Below are 19,265 nucleotides of genomic sequence, written 5' to 3'. Positions count from 1 at the left end.
CTCGTGGACAGACAGACGTGGTGCATATCCACTTTCTTCTTACGTAGAGTGAAGAGAATGAAAATGCAATAAGGGAAGTGGGTATCTGAGAATGGAGGAGGAAGGAGGACGAAAGCTGGGTGGGACAGGAAAGGTACCAAAAGCAGACGAATATACAAACTCACTCATTCACAAATTTACCGAAGGTTCTCCTGATCATCATCATTAAAATACTTCACTAAACACCAAAAAAATTCATACATTCAATAGTGTGCTGGTAAATGTTTACCAACCAACTCTCTGGAAAAAAAAAACCACCACACGATAGATAGCACCAGGTGATTTCCACAGTGTAAATACATCCACCATGGCCAATTCCAAGCTACTAACACAACATCACTGAACAGCGAGCTAGGAAGAGATACACAGTAGCATATCCTTATATCTGATTTCCATCAAATGAACATAATAGAAGTAATCTCAAGAGTGTAGATAATAACAAACATAGCAAAATGATTAGGAAGTGATGAGTTTGGAGTATTTGCAAGCTCTATTTAAAAAAATTATTTAATGCAAATCACTTTTATTTAATTTTTAATGTTGGCTGTGGTCAACATCCAGCTTGCAAAATTCCTGAAAATGTAATGGTCAGCTCTCATGAGCCAGTGGTATGTTGGCAAGTGCACCAGTACGGTACTCGCGACGGTAAAGGCATCACCTCTTCTGGGAAGACACTGTCGTTAGGAGCCTTTCTCTATAGTTCTCTCTCTTTCTATTATAAGTGCCTAGATATCCAAGCAATTACCACACTGTGTTGTAATCTCATCTCGCTCCTTCCACACTTGAATTCCCTGAGGCCAGTGATGTACTTTTAACTCTTTCTCTTCTGTCTCTAGCACTGTTCCTGGAACAGGGTAAGTTCACCAAGTGCACACTGAAGAAATAAATGGACCTGGATCTGGTTCCTTTTCCCCAGGAGCCCACCATCTAACGTGATGCAGCACAAAGACACACCGCAGAACGAACACACACACACACACACACACACACACACACACACACACACACTTCAGTAGATGCTCTGAATAACCATGTGAATGGAAAATAAGGTTTTCTTCTATTACCTACTCATGACTTTTTAGTGTGATGGAAAATAACAGGGATTACACATCAATGAAAACAGATGTAGCAGTTGGTTTCCTAAAACACCACTATGTTTCCTTACCTCATCTGTTCACTGATATTCTCTTGATGTTCAAATCTTTCAGTAGTAAAAGCAGCATATATTCACTATAGAAAAAAATCCAATATGTTGATACATAAATCAAAGCCATCTATGTTTACAAGGTTGAAGGATTAGTGAAGATAGGTTAAGATGACAGCACTTGGAAAGCACCAAATAACGGGCTTAAACAAGGTGCTTTGTTTCTTCTCTAAGTTAAAATTTGGAGGTGTGCAGACTCAGGTGGGTGTGTCGGTCCTGCTTCCCAGTGTTCTTGTGTGTGTTGCATGCCACTCAGTCGGCTCTGACTCCTGGTGACTCCTGTGAGTGAGTGAGGTCCACAGTGTCCTGTCCTTAGGGGCTCAATTTCCCTCCAGCTCAGGGCTTGCCCATCCCCAGGCTGTGGCCCCATCCCTCACGGTCAAGTTAGCATCCATCCTCCCGGAAGCGGGATGGAAGGTGGGATAAAGAAGAGGTACAGGGCCAGCTGTCTCTGTAAGGAAGCTGCATATAACTTGCCCTGTGACACATCCATTCCATTCCATTTGTGAGAACATAGCCACATGGCCACCTTTATCTGCAATGGAAACTGGGAAATGTAGTCTTGATTTTCAGCAGCCATGTGCTTAGCTAAAATATCTATTACCATTGAGGAAGGGGAAAATGGATTTTTAGGGCCAAGTGATGGAATTCACTGCAGTTATCTCTTAGTGAAATTGCAAATAGAAGAAATGATAGATTTAGAAGTTATGCCCATTTTCAAAGTATCTGATGCATATTGATAAGTTTCCCTTCAGAAGCTCTGTCCACATTTTCACTCCAGAGGACATACTCGTATATGAATACTTAATGTGAAACACCAAGACAGGGATCCACCAATTCATTCAATATGTACTGTCTGGCTTTGCTGCTGGGAAGACGTGATACAGTGCTCAGTGTTTGAAAGACCTGAACTTTATTGTTAGAACTCTTCCAGCTGCCAGTGACAGATGGCCTACCAAGAGGGTTGAGTTTCTTCAAATACTGAGGGGATTGAGTAAGTTAAGGAAAGGGAACTGTATAGTACATGTTGGAACCTGCAGCTGGAGAGTTAAAATGTTCTTCTGAAGAGGAATGGAGAGGGGGATTATGTAGGTAGTTGTAAAAATTGTGAGGCCTAAAGAGAGAAGAGCAATAAATTGTCCTCTTGACATGACTGGGGGCTTATCCATGCATGCTTTCAACAACAGATGTGCTGCAGGCAACGTCCCAAGTGCTCTATGCACAGTCTCTTACTGAATTCCCACCGCTGTCATATCTTTTTATAGATCCGTATTTTATGCATGATGAAATGAAGGCTCAAAAGAGGTCGTAAGGGGTGGAACGAGTATTTAAACCCCACTCGGTCTGATTTCAAAGTTTTGCTTTTCCCTTTCTATTCTGAAGCATGAACTGATAAAAAACAAATTTGGTAAGCATTTGAAATAACTTAAGGGTATAAAAAGGTATTACAAAGTATTTTTTAATTAAAAAGGTATTACAAAGTATTTTTTAATTAAGTATTTATTTATTGGGGCGACAATGGTAGATATTATAAAATCTTTAAAAGTTATTTAAAAAGTATAGAGAAAAACAAATGAAGCGTTGTAAGGGGGAGGACGGACCTTATGAGATTTTGTCTTTTAGAGGGCCTTTTTAACTTGAGTTGGATACCGCCTCTCTTTTTTCATGGGATGTTGTGTTCACTGTAAGACAGATCGGTCTTATCTCTATTTGGTTGTCTGTATATTTTGTTGTCTCTGCCACCAGACTTATATCTTGGGTACCAGGTATCACGTCTTACACATCTTTGTATTCCCAGGGCCCAGCATAAACTTGGAATATAGTAGGTGCTCAATAAATATTTGCTGAATGCATTATCCAAGAATTCATTTCATGGTGCTATTAATACATATTTACTGAAAGGGAATTTTATTATTTTACTACGAAGCCAAATTTTAAGAGGTGTACAATAGTAACTAGACTAGTGTAAAATTATTATCCTGACCATGGCTATAAAGAGAATGTTTACAAGGCAACTAGACCTGTGAGCCTTACTGGGTGCCTACAACTATTTTAAATGTTTAACATTGTATTTAGTTACTTAATTCTCACAAAAAAACCTTATTTGGGAAATAAATTATCTCCACTATAAAAATGGGGAAAATGGAAAACTAGGACACGAATCCAGGTAGATTTGCTTTAAAATTTCTTTAACAACCAGGCTATTTTTACCTCACCACTGTATATTACTTGCCTATGAGATGTTATTAATAATAAATAATAATAATAATTTTTCATGACTCTATAGTAGCATCTTCTAATGACAACACCTAGATCCTATTCTTGTGCTTTGTCTGTCAACTGGAACTTCCCTTCTGTCAAAGGCACAGACTCTCTAAAAGGAACCCTAAGCATGTTGGAAAATCGCTCCTTTTATATCTAAGGAACCCCTACTCCATCGCCAAAACCAATGAGTAATTTGCAATCAACGTTATCCATTACTCATTTTCATAATCAGGACACATAATTTAGATTGTTTCCAGTTGCACCTCCCAGGTGACTTCCGTACAGCAGAGGCTTTCTGTCGCGCAGACAGCACCCCGCCCCCATGCTCCCCCCGTCTCTTTGCGACTTTCTCGCCGGCAAAACTACACTTCCCAGGGGTCTGTTCGTCCACGCGAACTCAGTGTCCTTTCCGGCTCCAGGGAGGCATCACGGAAAAACTACGAAGGCTTTGCGGGGCAGTGCGGGTGGGAGAAGCACGCAGAGGGCAGTCTAGGCCCTGCCCTGCTCGCGCGCCCCGAAATGGCTCGGATGCAGGATGAGCAGAGAGGGGGCGCGCCCTTGATGGCGGAAGGCAAGTCGCACGCCGAGGTGAAGCTCATTCTGTACCACTGGACGCATTCCTTCAGCTCGCAAAAGGTAAGGGCCTCGGCTGGGGCGGGCCGCGCGGATCGGGTTTCAGCACCGGGACAGCTCCCTCTGGGCGTCGCTCAGGGCCACCCACCCACCTAGAGACAGGCGTCCGCCAACGCCCTCTCGCTGGCGGCTGCTCCCTCCACCACAGGGGTGCGCCTTAGTGCGGAGAAGGGAGACTCAGTCTGAGATGGAAATGCTGTGACCCAGCCACTGGCACTCAAGAAGTGCGACATAAAAAGCATCACGGCTGGAGGCTTTGTCCCCTGGGCTTTGCAGGCTCAGGCAGGAAGGCAGCGCCTTCAAGCCACGGAACAATCTGCAGTTCCTTCTTTTACCCCTTTTTGTTCCCAGTCACTCTCTTCCACAAGGCCTAGCATATCCGTATTTCAGGTTGTTGTCTGGGGTGGACGTGTAATTAGGTGTAGGGCACAAAGAAAGCAGAGGTGATGGGGAGGGTGGCTGTAAAATGCATATAGCCAGAATCGCTTTCGTTATTTATCTATTCGAATTTATAAGAACAAGACGCCAGGATAGATCGGACTTGTTCATTCTAGAATAGGAATGCAGTCACATGAGGTGTTAACAACAGGGTATGTGCTGAGAAACGCGTCGGTGGGAGATTTCGTTGTTCTGCGAACATCACAGAGCCCACTCACACCGACCTAGACGGTCCAGCCCACTGCACAGCTGGGCTGTGTGGTCCAGCCCATTGCTCCTGGGCTACAAGCCTGCACAGCGCGTCACTGTACAAAAAAACACGAGATGAAATTAAGCACAAAGAGAAAACGACGCAATCAGGAGAGAGGTAAACATAAGCTGAGGCTCTGCCAGTGTATAACATGGCAGGCTGTCTTACAGCAAATACACTCTAAAATAACAAGTACAGTACAGACGGAGACCAGTAACACCATCATGTGTTAGCATGATCAAATCTTATGCACTGTCTGTCATCGCACGTGCTATGCTTGTATATGACCGGCAGTACAGTAGGTATGTTTACATCTGTGTCACCACCGCACGGGGACGGCTGCACTAGGATGTCACTAGGCGACGGGCACTTCTCAGCTCCATTATAATCCTACGGGACCTCTGTCATCTACGCAGTCTATCGTTGACCTCAGGTAGTTACACTGCACCTGCCTGTAGTTAAAAAGCATGTTGAAAATCCTGCAACTCGGGGGAGCGCGTTGAGAAGCTGCTTCGTGGGAGCCAGGAGGTCATTTAATCGAAAGCCTGCATGTGCCGCTGTGGTAACCAGTGTGAACTCTTCCAGGTTCGCTTGGTCATTGCTGAAAAGGCATTGAACTGCGAGGAACACGACGTAAGTCTGCCCCTGAGTGAGCACAATGAGCCTTGGTTTATGCGTTTGAACTCAACTGGAGAAGTGCCCGTCCTTATCCACGGGGAAAACATTATTTGTGAGGCCACTCAGATCACTGATTATCTTGAACAGACTTTCCTGGATGGTAATGTTAAAGGCTATTTGTGATTTCTTGGCTTTACTTTTACCACAAACCTATGCGTTTCCTTCCTCCCTCCCTCCCACCCTTCCTCCCTCCTTTTTTTCCCTCCCTTCCTATTTCTTTCTTTCTTTTTGGTTTCATGATGGTGGTTTAGTGATAAAAACCTTTTCCATTTCCATAAGCACACAAATATACGATAGGTCAATAACATAAATTTTGTGTAAACCAAACATTTTAATGTTGGACCTTTCCTTTTAAATGCACTTGCAAAAGACCCTGCAGGGGTGTGGTTTGTAGTAGTGATTTACTAGCCTTGAAATCAAATTGATAATATTGATTCTAAATGTGTACTACGAAAATCAGTTTCATCTGTTCTACCAAATGGTTCCACCTTAAAAACTGTAAGCGGGGGGGAAAAGAGGAATAAATTTTAGGCAAGGGAGAATGTTGCTATACTTTGATTTCTTGGTCCCTGTTACACCTGCATAGTTTGAATTTCGTATCTTTTGTAAGGAATTATAGGGCTTAAATTTAGATAATGCTTTTACGTAATCATCACCCTATCCACGGATAGCCTGCTTTATATCAGGCATTTTATAATTTGTCTTCTAGTCAGTCTTCAAAGAAGCCATCTGAGACAGTCATGGCAGGCCAGTTATTCCCATGTTGTACATGAGGAAAGAGAAATGGGTGGCCTAAAGTAACAGCTGTGCTGTGGCAGGGGGAGGGCTGGAAGGCAAGTCTGTCAAATCCAGACCTTCATATTATACTGGCCATCTCCCGTAGTCACTGTCACTTATCCCTTGTCTCGCTTGTTCCTAATGACAACCTTTGAGGTGAACTGTCACTTCACCACGGATGACACCGCTGATCTCTGGCAGGACTGAGAGAAGAGCCCAGGACTCCCAGCTTTCAGCTGAGTACTCTTCTGAAAGAGATGCTACATGAAATCTGGTTACTCTTCATCTGCCCCCAGTTATGTGGATATTAATTGGGCAGATTAAAACCAGAATATAACCCCAAATTACTGGAAGCTGAGAAGGGCAACTGGCCAAAAAAAAAAAAGACTGAGGAATTACTTCAAAGGAAAGTAGATATGGGACCTTCACGGGACCCCAGAATTACATGAGCAATGGACTACCTCTGCTCTTAATCCAAGTGTGTCCTTCCCTGGGATTCTGATTGGAGGTTTTATTAGAGGTGGCCATTGATCTAAACCAGAGAATTTAATATAACTGCTTTCTGCTTCGCCATCACTTGCCATCCCTTCTATGGGCTGGGAACTGTACTGAAAATGGCAGCTAATTGATTTAAGACAATTTTTCTTAACGTTGAGCTTTTTGGAAATGGACAAGTCTGTTAAGTGTTAATTTGCATTTCATGGGAAAAGTGATTATAGCAATGTGAGTAAAACAAACTAATTGTATAAGAATTCTATTTGAAAGAATAAAAAACTTTAAAAAGGTACAGCAAATGGAAAACCATATTTAAATCTTTCGTTTGTTGGCATCCTTTCAATGACTACTACCATTCTCTTCCTCCTATTTTTCTCCTTACGTTGTTTCTCCTAAGATATTCAGTAATTTGAAATATGTTACTTTGTAACATAGTAATGTTAATGATTATCAGCCTTTCTTAAAATTTTCCTTAGGCATTTCCTTTTTCTTTGACTAATTGGTATAATAACAAAACCGAAGCATATTCTGGGTCCAGCTCAAACAAGGGAAATACTAAGTTCTCCTTATTACTATTTATTGAACCATAAGAGAAGGCATTGTGGGGCTAAATGTTAAGATGAAAACATGGAAGCTTAGGACTTTAATTATGGTTGTACCAATAGAAGAAGTAAGCAAGCAAGAACCCTAGCTTTTAGTCTGAAGCTGTTCCTATCTTGCTACGTATCATTGGTGACATGACTTCTCTGTTTTTCCTCTTGGATTAGGTGGTATAGTTTTCTCAATTGCAGAGATAAAGCAAGTCCCATCGGTTCTTGTTTCACTCATTCCTCTTTCCTAGGACAGTTGTCATTCGATTGGAGAGGGTTGACAAAAGATTAAGATTAAGGGACCTAAAACCCATGGGAAGATATAAAAACAGCAAGAGAACAATTAGTTACCTAAATGAAGGCTAGCCTAGTCTACAGATGAAGTGTATCTCAAAGTATTAAATAAAAACAAACATGTAAGTGTCATCACAATTATCATTAAGATGCTTTATAGGAACTCACTGAGATTAGGAAAAGAGCCAGAAAAGAGACGGACAAATGTTATCCCAGTTGTCAAGGAGGGGGAGAGGGGAATTCTATCAGTCCTGGCTGCTTGAAGTATGTTCCATTGATGCACTGGTACCACTGGGATCTCGTTAGAAATGCCGAATCCTAGACTCTACAGGAGATGTCCTGAAAGAGAATCTGCATTTTAACAAGATCCCAAAGTGACTCATACATACATTAAAGTATGATACACTACTACAAAACTAATGTGTATTAAGTAATTGTTTCAGCTTTACACAGTGCTAATAAATGACTGTCTTTAATTGTGGCAGAATTCCAGAATGGATTGTCAAAAATTTGTGTATATATATATATATATACACAAAATTTTTACATAAAAATTTTTATATAAAATTTTTTAGTATCTCAGTTAAAAGGAACCAGTTTGAGCTTTACATTAATGGAGAATGTCATTAATTGACACTTACAAAAATGAGTCTATTATGTGCCAGGCATGATTCCAGATATAGAGTATCTTGATTTAAGTACAGCATTTACGATTACTTCACACAATGCCCTTGTAAGTAATGCACATTTTCAGATGAATAAACCACCATATTGAAGAATATTCATTTTAGGTTTCTAACAGCAGGCTGCCCCTTTAGCTATAGACTCTCATTTTAATTAGCCTATCATAATGTTATCACACTTTATTTTAATTATTTCAATTGCTGGTAGACCACGGTAAGCACCAGGTCACATATACTGTCTGGCTCATTAACAGCTGTATTCCCAGTGCCTCATAGGAGCTTAATAAATACATTGGCATGATTAAAATAAATGAATTACTGAAAACAAAGGTCAAGCTGGACAGGGCTCTTTACTGGTGTCCTTACAGGCTTCTATTCTCTGCCATGAGCCTAAGGATTCTCTAAATGACTTGAATAAAGACACAGAAACACATTTGTAGATGGCAGAAAGACTGGGATAGTTAAAATGATGACCAGCTTATGAAAGGTTTCTAATGGAACAATAAAATGGAAAAATAACTAAGATAAAGTTTCACAAGGCTAACTATAGTATGCGAATTTTGTTTTTAAAAATCAGCTGTATTAATGGAGGGTGGGAGACCTGGCTTGCTAATAAGTTACCAATACCAGTCAATAATACAACAAAAGGCTAGTGTGATCTCAGATTGTTTCAAAAGTACAGGTTCTATCCAGAGCATGGTGAATTGTAACCCACTGTTCTCAACTGGTCAGAACATGTAGCATTTTGTCCAATTATGGGTGGAATTTTGGGGAATCTTGACAAATCAGAATGAAATATGTGAATGGATTTCACGAGGTGTATAGTTGCCCATGGTTATAAGGTGACTTTCATTAAGTGTATCCATTCATCTAAAGAGCAGAGTGTAATGAACTGGTATCTCTTTTGCTGTCACGATTTGTTATAGCTTCAGGCTATAATTTAATTGTTCAGTTACTTGGTGTTTATTATCTTATACACTAATGCACTACTAAGTGATCTAAGTAAAATGAAAAATCAGCAAAGGGAGAGAGTTAGAAATGAAGTCTAATCTGTTTTCATTGAGCTAATGAGGAAGTCCTGAAAGTGATTCAAAGAGACCTCGGGGGAGTCTTTCTTGAAAACAAGGCATAATAATACCTCCTTTATCCCCCATCACTGGGGAATGCAGGAAATAAAAGTAATGAATTTAGCAAAATAATGGAAGCGTATGCCTTTAAACCCTTCAATTCTTTTTGTTTTTTGCTACTGGGGAAACTGATTGCAATTTTTAAAAAATGGCTCAGGGCCATTGTTATTCTAACCAGCAGTACGGACTGGACAACGTATGGAGCTATTTGTCCCCGGTCAATGGCTGCAGAATGCTTTTGTGGTTTCCTTCTGATTTTGCTTAAAAAAAAAAAATTCTTTGGTTTTCTCTTCTTGTTGTGTATCACATCTTTCTGCTTTTTGTCTCTCTGCCTGTTTCTAATTTGCTGCCTAAACTTAGGTGCAATACAAGACCTGCCTTGTCCCTTACTCAGTTCTCCTAAGAAGTCACTTTATGCCAACTTTCACTAATTTCCAACAGACATTTCCTTTCGTTTCTAACGGATGCATAATCGACAGCAGTATCAGGAGTACCTACGACTTTGTTACCAATAGAAATCACAGGTGTGTTTAGTGTTTGTAGCATATCAGGTTATTGCAGGCGTTTTAAAGTATCATTTGTGATCATCTCCACTTTGAAATTACGGTAGAACTGCTGCTAGATCCTGTAAATGTATTTATAAATAATAGGCACCCGTGTTAGTATTTTGTCATTTAAAATTACTTTGATAACTCTATTTTAATACAATTTCCTATGCAATCCTGTCTTGTATTTTATGCACTTAAGAACAATATTTTGAGAACAGGTCAGTGGCACACAAAAGATAAAGAACACTTTAGAATTTCAAGGACCTTAGAAGGCGACCAGCGTGTTGTCCTCATGGAAATGTCTACCATACATGGGTAGGGATCCTGGTGATATACTGAGGTCATGAAAGGTCAGCGAGGATGTGTGCTGTATTTGTGTGAATCCACGTTGACACGCTGTATATAGCTGACAGGTCATTCTCGATTATTCTAGTGCAGCCTTCAGAACTGGACTCCTAGTAGGGAGTTAGACATTTGCCGACTGGTTTGGAGAGTAATCCATCTTCTGTTTCCTTAGGGAGTCAGAAGTAGCCTGTCAGCTTGAAAAGCTTGTTCTACTTGGTCTGGCATTATGACATCTTGCCTGAAATGCTCTGCAAGCAACTCTGAATTGTCAATACTTAGGAATGAGTGTGTGGTGCTCAGAAGGATTCTGAATTAAACAAATAACCCAAACTAAGAAATAAATCAATAAAGTTAAGGCGGTTATTTTCACTCGTTGGAATAAGCTAGCTGGCATTTTTCAGGGGCAGTCTGAGAGTCAGAAGGGCGAAGTGATTCTGAAGGGACAGAGCCCTGATGTCACGTGACTTATCTTGGATCGTTTCTGAACAGTAAACCCTCCAGATGCTATGCTGACGTAATAAAACAGAGCACTGCATTCGGAGTGAAATGACTTTAATTCTTGTTCTTTCCCTAATTGGTGGTGGGATCTTGGGAGAACTTCTCAGCTTTTATTGTCATCCTCAGAGCTTCTGCAGCTTATATACAGTAGACGCCCTCAGTCTCAAGGGATACATTCCAAGACCACCAGTGGATGCCTGAAACCGTGGATAGTACCGAACCCTATATAAATATATGTTATGCTTTTTCCTATACCTGTGATAAAGTTTTAAATTTATAATGTATCACTGAGTTGATTTATAAATTAGGCACAGTAAGAGTTTAACAACAATAACTAAGAGTAAAATAGAACAGTCATAACAATACATTGTAATAAAAGTTCTGTAAATGGCTTTGGGGCTGTTATGAAATAGACTTAGGGTCACTTGAACATAAGCACTGTGATACCGCAACAGGTGATCTGATAACCGAGACCGCTACTACATGACTAACGGGTGGGGACAGCCCGAGATTTCATCACACTACTCAGAACAGAGTGCAATTTAAAACTTATGAATTGTTTATTTCTGGAACTTTTCATTTAATATTTTCGGACCGCGGTTGAACGTGAGTAACTGAAACCACGGACCGCAAAATCGCAGACACGAGGTCTACTGTATTCTATAATAACTAGAAATTTGGCAATAGATTCATTCATTCATTCATTCAAACTTATTGCACACCTACTATGTGCCAAACATTATAGTAGGTACTGGGGATGCAACAGAGAACACCATCCTTGCCCTCAAGGAGTCTATAGTCTAGACTTTAACCAGCAAATGAGGACTTATGTCGAATCCACTTTCCAGAGAGAAAATATTTGAAATTCCATGAAGATTGTCATTTCACATTCACGTAGCATCTACAGGTCACTCTTGCTATTAACTGGAACCGAGAAGAGTAGTCCCTGATCCTCTTCCTGTGATTCACTTAACCAACCTTTACCAAGGGCCTAAAATGTCTGAGGCACTACGCTAGACCCAGGGTCACAGGTCCCTTGCCCTGAAGGGGTTCATGGGGCAAAAAGATACCAATACCTAAGGTGAGAAGGGCTCCAATGGAGTGTGTACAGGTACTTTGCATGTACAGAGGAAGGCACGCCTGAGCCAGTCACATGCTGGCCTTTTAGGAGGCCAGGAAATGCTCTCCGGAGCTGGCTTCAATCACTAGACCTTGAGGGTTGACCGCAGTTTGTAAGGGGGAGAAGTGAGAGAATGCCCATGTGCTAATGCTTTGGGATCTGGTCTGGTACATCAGGCTGTTTCTGGTTTTCAGTGTCTGGGCTGGGGAGGCATCTTTGCAATGCCTTAGTATCACGTTGATGAAGAGGTGGTTGGGGTTTTTGGTTTTGCTTTTGGATGTAACGTTTCACTTGTAACTTGCCCTTCAATGTTTGTGCATGTCTCTCTGTGTGTGTGTGTGCACCTTAGAAAAAACGCCCAGGTTAATGCCCGATAAAGGAAGCATGTATTACCCACGGGTACAGCACTACCGAGAACTGCTCGACTCCCTGCCAATGGATGCCTACACGCATGGCTGCATTTTACATCCGGAGCTAACGGTGGACTCCATGATCCCAGCGTATGCAACAACACGGATTCGCAGTATGTAAACATCTTAAAGACCTGGGATTCTGTCTCGAGTGTCTTTCAGTTCATGTTGAGACCTCGCTCATCTCATGGTCACTGAGAGAAGATGGGGGACCGAGTTGTTGAGTGTGTTTCACGGGCTTGCAGGTTATAGACTGATCTATGCACTGGTCAGATTAATCTGTGCTTCAGCTGTTCAGATGGACAGTTAGTGTCTGTAGGGCCTGATTTTCCAGCTCTTGGCTTTGAAGGGCCAAGTGTGGATGAAACTCAGGAGAGGGGCCTCTGGAAAAAGTGGAGACCATCACACGTTCTCACAGACAGATGGCCTGGGGATCAGGAGCGCGGGGATCTGCTGGGGTTTATAGGCAACCGCGTTCACATTTCTGTCCTTTTCTGTCCAGTATGGGAAGGCGCTGAACGACAGGTGGTCTGACCATCCTCTACCTCTAAATTCAGTGACTGGGGGTTTACAGAGACTGAGTTGTGATAGCCAGCATTCACTTTCCTCCCCGCTGAGGACAGAGCAGGGTCAGTGCACGAGATGTGGGGCCACAGGAGCTGTGCTCTGTGGCCCGGGCCCGGGAATGGGGACAGCAAGCTCAAGGAGGACGGCTGTGGTGGGGCTCGGCAGCGAGGCAGGGCTGTGCCGAGCAACACGCAAACCTGGGCCTTCTACAGCTAGAAACTACGTTCTTTCCAACACGTCCCGCCTCACCTTTATCATTCCCTTACTTACATCACTTTTCTTTTTGGTGCCTCTCCTCCCCCCCTCTTCCTTCGCTTCCCTCCTCTTCTCCCATTTTTCTCCTCTCTCTTCCTGCTTCTCACCTTCCTCTTGTTCTTCCTGCTTCTCTTCCTACGTATTCGTGGATGATTTGAAACAAGTGTACTGATAGATACAATTCCGGCACCTAGAGTTAATATGTTTTTTAAAATAAGGCCTTTTCCTTCCCTTTATACAGAAGTTCATTACAGAAAGTCTGAAAGAGACAGAAAGGTAAATCGGCTCCCCTGCACTTAGCAAGTGCTGGGCCTTTCCCTAAGTGCTTTCCATTTAATCCTCACCCTGTGTGCAGGTACTCTGACAGGTCCATTTCACAGGTGAGAAAACTGAGGCACAAAGAGGGGGAGGTGGAGGCAGAGGCAGGGCATAAATCCTAGACCTCAGTCTTTTACTATTGAGTTTCCCCACTTCTCCTTCTTTCTTGCACAGAAGGGAGGAAATAATTTTCTGTTTCAAACATGATTTCATTATCAGGCCAAATTGGTAACACAGAGTCTGAACTGAAGAAACTCGCTGAAGAAAATCCAGATTTACAAGAGGCATACATTGCGAAACAGAAGCGACTTAAAGTGAGTACACCGGGCTGTCCTCAGTTGACATCTGCTGTTTCTATTAAATATTCCACCTTTTGCAAAGTATCACTATTTCTAGAACATCTTCTATTAAGTATCGCAAGTCACCAGTGCACAGGCTACCTTTGGCGTCTGCAGTGCTTTCAGAAAGAATTTTTCTTGATTAGGTTTGATAGTCAAACCTAACGACCATTGCTTAAAAAGCAGACATTGCACATGCCAGTTGCCAGGGAAAGTTATCAAATGTAAAACCCAGTTAATAAAATACTCTAGGAATCTGCCATTTCCTGCGCTCTGCCACGTCAAGCCTGACCTCTCTCTATGGCTTGTCTGCCTCCTAAGGGTCCGGACTTTGCTTCATCAGGTATGCCCGGCCCTCCTCTTTCTGTTGATTCTTTCCCCTTGGCCCAGCAATGCATGCAAGCTTCTCCCGCATTAAAAACGTGGCAAACACCAACACTCCCAGCTTCCGTCAACTTCCCATCTATCTTAGCCGAACGAAACACCAGCACACACAGCACTCCTTACTGCCCAGTCACTCTCTCCGTCACTGCATTCGTCCCTGAGTTGGGCACAAGAGGAGTCTCGTTGTAGCCCTCAGAGTCTTTGACCTCGCGGGTCATCTGGTCCCCCAGGAGTGGCCAGTGAGCAGTGGGTCTGGCCCTCGGGTATTTTCACAGCTGGGGCATCTCCTTCCAACTCTGCTTTTGCTTTAAGGAAGTTAGTCCATTTCTTCTCATTTCCTAAAATAGGAAGGCTCCAACTCTGTGAGTTTACACCTGCTCTGCCCTACATCGCTTGTTTTTGCAGGCACAAATAACCTAGTGAGTTGTTTTTGTTAATTAGTCAAAGCTGCATGACCACGACAACGTCAAGTATTTGAAGAAAATTCTTGATGAGTTGGAGAAAGTCTTGGATCAGGTGGAAACTGAGTTGCAAAGGAGAAACGAAGAAACCCCAGGTAGGTTTTTATGTGTGTTCTTTTCTTTTCCCGGACAGCAGAAGGATATGGGAATAGTCTTAGATCTCATCAGAAACGTTCTGCGACATTTTTTTTAATTGTTGTTTTCATGGACAGTTTACCTTAAGATAGCGACAATAATACTGAATTCAGCAAAACCCAGGTGTCTAATTGTAACTCGGCCTGCATCTATGCAAAACATGGTGAAGCATTTTTCTGCACGATTTAAGTTAGGGGTGAGAAATTCCAACCTGGCCTGTTTTGCAAAGTTGTAATTACCGTAGTTTGGTTGAGAAACCTGAGTAATTGCAAGAGTGCGCCCTCTAATTTCTTCCATAGGTGGGGAAGAATCAAATAGGGGCCAGCTCGTGTGTGTGTGTGTGTGTGTGTGTGTGTGTGTGTGTGTGTGTGTGCAGGCTGCGTGCTGAGCATCCGTGCACTGTACCTGCAAGCCGAACTCTACCAGGAAGCCACAGCCCAGGTGCAAGCACACTGACCACCTGTGCTGTTCTAATTGACAGCAAAGTTGAAGCCCCTGTTACCTGAAACTTGCTTCACAGTAGGGACTCCTGCCTGCCTTAAATAGGAACGGGGAGCAGCACCCACTGGGTGACGATTCAGGCCCAACTCGATGGATTCTGCTAAAACTCATCTTCTCGTTTCCCTTAACCACCAGGAAGTATGTGTTGACTTGTCTGGCTTGGAGATTCTCAGCCCCTCCCAGTTCTTTGCAAAATGGTAGGCGGGCTTTGAACTCCAGCGGTGGTAGTGTCACCTGGAGACCGGGATGGTTGAGAGATGGCAAGCATGCCCCCCCTTAGCTTGGGATCCATTTGCAGGGACTTTGTTTTTGGCACAAATTTCTCCCCGAGTGTGAGTACGAAAAAAACGTGCTATGGCTTTCGGCTTCTGCTTCACTCACACTTGCCCTCAACACAGATGAAAGGTAGCAGCTGGAGTGTGTGTGTGTGGCGATGCCCCTAATTCTCCACGTCCCTTTCTCTGAGCAGAAGAGGGCCGCCAGCCCTGGCTCTGCGGAGAGTCCTTCACCCTGGCAGATGTCTCACTCGCTGTCACCTTGCATCGACTCAAGTTCCTGGGCTTTGCGAGGAGAAACTGGGGAAATGGAAAGCGACCGAACTTGGAAACCTATTACAATCGTGTCTTGAAGAGAAAAACATTCCACAAGGTTTTAGGACATGTCAACAATATTCTAATCTCCGCAGTGCTGCCAACAGCCTTCCGGGTGGCCAAGAAAAGGGCCCCCAAAGTTCTTGGCACCACCCTTGTGCTTGGTTTGCTTGCAGGGATTGGGTATTTTGCATTTACGCTTTTCAGAAAGAGATTTGGAAGCACCATATTAGCATTCAGACCCAGACCGAATTATTTCTAGGCTTGTAGGGACCCAGTGGTGGCAACTCACCCTCCCATTTAGCTGAACATTTTCCACTCTGCTGGGCCCAGTGAAATTCCTGGGCAACTAGTCAAAGGCATAATTTACTTTCCTCTTTGGGTACTTCATGTGAGGAGAGGAGGACCTGAGAAGGCCATGTGGGTTGGTAACTTGAGATGACCGATTCACAAACCTGAACTAAACCATCGTTAAAACTCGTACAAGGTCAAGATGTATCAGTGCTGACAGGTGGAGAACAGACTTTTATCTCAAACTGCCAGTTCAGTTCAGATGTATTGTTATTTTTTTGGGGGGGGAGGTTATTATTATGAGCGGACAGTAGTAATAACCTGGCATTGCCTATAGCTCTTCACCTGAGACTATCTAGATAAGTGGAGGGTGGAACAGTTGGCAGTATTATCCCCTGGAATTCAGAGGTCCTCTTTGTTACACAGCAGAGGGGTTCTGACAGCAGCAGGACACAAGGCTTCTTAGCAGCACTGCCGGCATCAGGCAGAAATGAGGGAGAAAATGGGAAGCGGGAGAGGGGAAAGGGGAGGACGCAGTTTACACTGTACCCAGCAGCAGAAAGCCCTTCCGGGAACCCGCTCATGCCACTCACGGCTGCCTGGCCCCTTAGCAGACATCGCCAGGACTACCTGTACCCACTGTCCACACATCTCCTGTAGTTGAGAACCTTGGGAAAAGAAGACTAAGGAGTTCCTGGGGGGAGTGGGTGGAGAGAAACCCGGGCTTTATACTTAGGGCACCTCATTTGACCTTCATCATTTTAAATGCATATGAACCACACTCATCGGTCTGTGAAGATGAACTGCTTATAGACGTGGGTGTGAGATGCCCACTGGACCATGTCTGCCCGGTGTTTACATGAAAATCTGAAGTGAGGTCAAAATGGTTCCTTTCTTTTCACGGTTGCCCGTTTCGGTGGTGCCTGTGAGCTCTCACTTCTCCGGGCTGGTGTGCAGTCCCTAGGGGCGTGGCTCTGCAGCCCCGTGTATGCACGCAAGTGCCATCAGGCAAATGTCCCAGCTAATCAGTAGCATGGCAAGAGGCTGGGTTGGGGGTTGATAGTCTGGGAGAACTAGATATGCCCCTTCTGCATTTGCGAGGCTGGTGTATTAACCCCGAAACTGCTGCTCAGGCGTTGCATCTGTTTGTGATCACAACAAAACTTCAGAAGGTTACAGAGGAAGGCGGAGGTCTGGTGTTAGCTCTTGGCAGTTAATTCAGGGGGAGGAGAAATGAGAGGCTAGATAGCGATGCCCACCTATATGGACTCATAGTTGTCTAGGCATTTTGGGGGGTACCTCAGTCCCTCTGGATGGGACAGTCCCAGTGTCCCCGTGAACCACCATGGGGCTGCATCTAATAGTCTGTGTGCAGGAACAATGCTTCATGGTGACAAGGAGGTAGGCTTGCTCTAGAGCTGGGCAGAAAGGGAGCGGTTTCAGGTCTCCGGCAGGACGTATGTCGGAGGATGAGGAGTTGAGGGTCCAGCCAACAGCATGAGCTCCTGGGTCTGCCTCAGACTGGCTGTGCAAGCGTCAAAGGCTGTACTGATGTTTCACTAACAGGAAGCAGTCATACCTCGAAAGCCATGATTCTCTGATGGTAAAATGATTCTATAAATCCATTTCGTGATCCAATTGCTTTAGAAAATCTTGGTGAACTGGATGCTCCCTGTTTACAAAAATGAATAATATTTCCAGTGTAAACTCCACCCAACAATCACTAACAGACTGGCAGCTTTTATAATGTCTTCATCGGGCACCTCAGTGCATTGTCATATAGCGTCTGAATTTGTTGCTGGAACATTCCAACCTGTGCATTCATAAAAGAGCCACAGACCTGATTATTCAGTGGTTAATAGTGTTCTTTACGTTGCTCTGTTAGAAGCAAGAACTCAGACATGAAAAAATGAGAACTGGATTTTTATAAAAATCGACACAGGATATTTAAGTATTAAGTAAGTGTTGTTAAGAATAAAGGTTAGGAACCCAGTGCTGGCTTTTCCTCTAATTTATATCATTAACGAATCAGAGAAAACCTGCCAGGGAGTGTTTATAGATTTCTGATACAGTTTCTCTGGTCTATGCTTGTGTCAATATTAACGATGAGGCATCCTGGCGATTTCCCTCGTTTTATGGGTAACCTTGAGTTTCTCTTTTACAAATGCTTGTTCAGGGATACCACAGCCACTAGATGTCGCTGTTGATCCAGCAGTCTGAGAATGGGCGTTCTTTGGGTTCAGCAAGCCTTCTGAAATGTTTCAAGTGAAGATAAACATGAATGACCTCAGTTTCTGAAATGAGGGCATCTTCATCAGATCATTCATTGGTAAAAAAGCTTGAGGCACATGTAATATGGATTTCTAATGCTTTGGAAGGGACTACAGTACCGCACAATGCGAAGCTAAAGAGCTGCACATATATCATTAGCAAAATAGGCACTTGTCTGTGTTTTGGTTTTCACCATCATTGGTGACTGGCCACTGTGCTCTTCAGTTTCCAAAATCTGTATAAATCACAGTTAGAAAAACGCCTGAGGTACTCAATTTATGTTGGCTATTTGCATCTTAACGAATAAATGCTGTTTTTGTTATTCCAATTATATGCCTTTTCAATCCATTTTCCTTAACTGCAGATAGTTGTAAATTGCTTGCTTGATTTTTCATAGTTATTAATATTGATACCAGAGTTACAGATATTTTGGAATTGTTGAATGTAATAGAGAGATCAAGATACTATTCTGCCTGTAAAATCAATAAAAGTAATTGGAAAATAAATATGAACCTTGCAAGTACTAGTTTTGTAATCTTTTTGAGAAAACAGATGCATTTGTTTCATTTAAAATCAAAGCCTAAAAAAAAAAAAAAGAAATCAAAGCCTAATACGGTAATTAGTAAAATAAACAGAAGTTAGGTATTCAAGATATTTAGCCGTTTTTTCCTTTTAACATAAAAATTACCAACTCATAATTTATTTAAATACACACAATTTTATGGTTGAAATGAATGGCAGCTTAAAGGATAACATATTG

General features: G+C 42.8%; 1 protein-coding gene across 2 annotated transcripts; it reads left to right on the top strand.

Annotated features, from left to right (window-relative positions):
• Positions 1-3,912: 3,912 nt before the first annotated feature.
• GDAP1 (ganglioside induced differentiation associated protein 1) lies at positions 3,913-19,028 on the top strand. 2 transcript variants are annotated; one of them, XM_019725762.2, is made up of 6 exons: positions 3,913-4,144; positions 5,415-5,607; positions 12,334-12,507; positions 13,754-13,848; positions 14,698-14,812; positions 15,823-19,028. In XM_019725762.2, the coding sequence occupies exons 1-6, from the start codon at positions 4,028-4,030 to the stop codon at positions 16,203-16,205; spliced, it is 1,077 nt and encodes a 358-aa protein (XP_019581321.1). In that variant the 5' UTR covers positions 3,913-4,027; the 3' UTR covers positions 16,206-19,028. The 2 variants fall into 2 exon arrangements, with proteins under 2 accessions (XP_019581321.1, XP_074174686.1); XM_074318585.1 differs by having other exon boundaries at positions 3,959-4,144; positions 5,415-5,462.
• Positions 19,029-19,265: the final 237 nt, after the last annotated feature.

The sequence above is a fragment of the Rhinolophus sinicus genome, linkage group LG14, assembly GCF_036562045.2.
Source record: "Rhinolophus sinicus isolate RSC01 linkage group LG14, ASM3656204v1, whole genome shotgun sequence".
Taxonomy (NCBI): domain Eukaryota; kingdom Metazoa; phylum Chordata; class Mammalia; order Chiroptera; family Rhinolophidae; genus Rhinolophus; species Rhinolophus sinicus.
The sequence above is the reverse complement of the archived record's forward strand: the minus strand, read 5'-3'. Positions and strand labels throughout refer to the sequence as shown.

Bases quoted from the DNA above. Each gene is read 5' to 3' on its own strand.
- GDAP1 (XM_019725762.2), top strand. From the start codon at position 4,028: ATGGCTCGGATGCAGGATGAGCAGAGAGGGGGCGCGCCCTTGATGGCG. The intron at 5,608-12,333 runs GTAATGTTAAAG...TGTGCACCTTAG, and splicing joins TGAACAGACTTTCCTGGATG to AAAAAACGCCCAGGTTAATG. The intron at 14,813-15,822 runs GTAGGTTTTTAT...TTCTCTGAGCAG, and splicing joins GAGAAACGAAGAAACCCCAG to AAGAGGGCCGCCAGCCCTGG.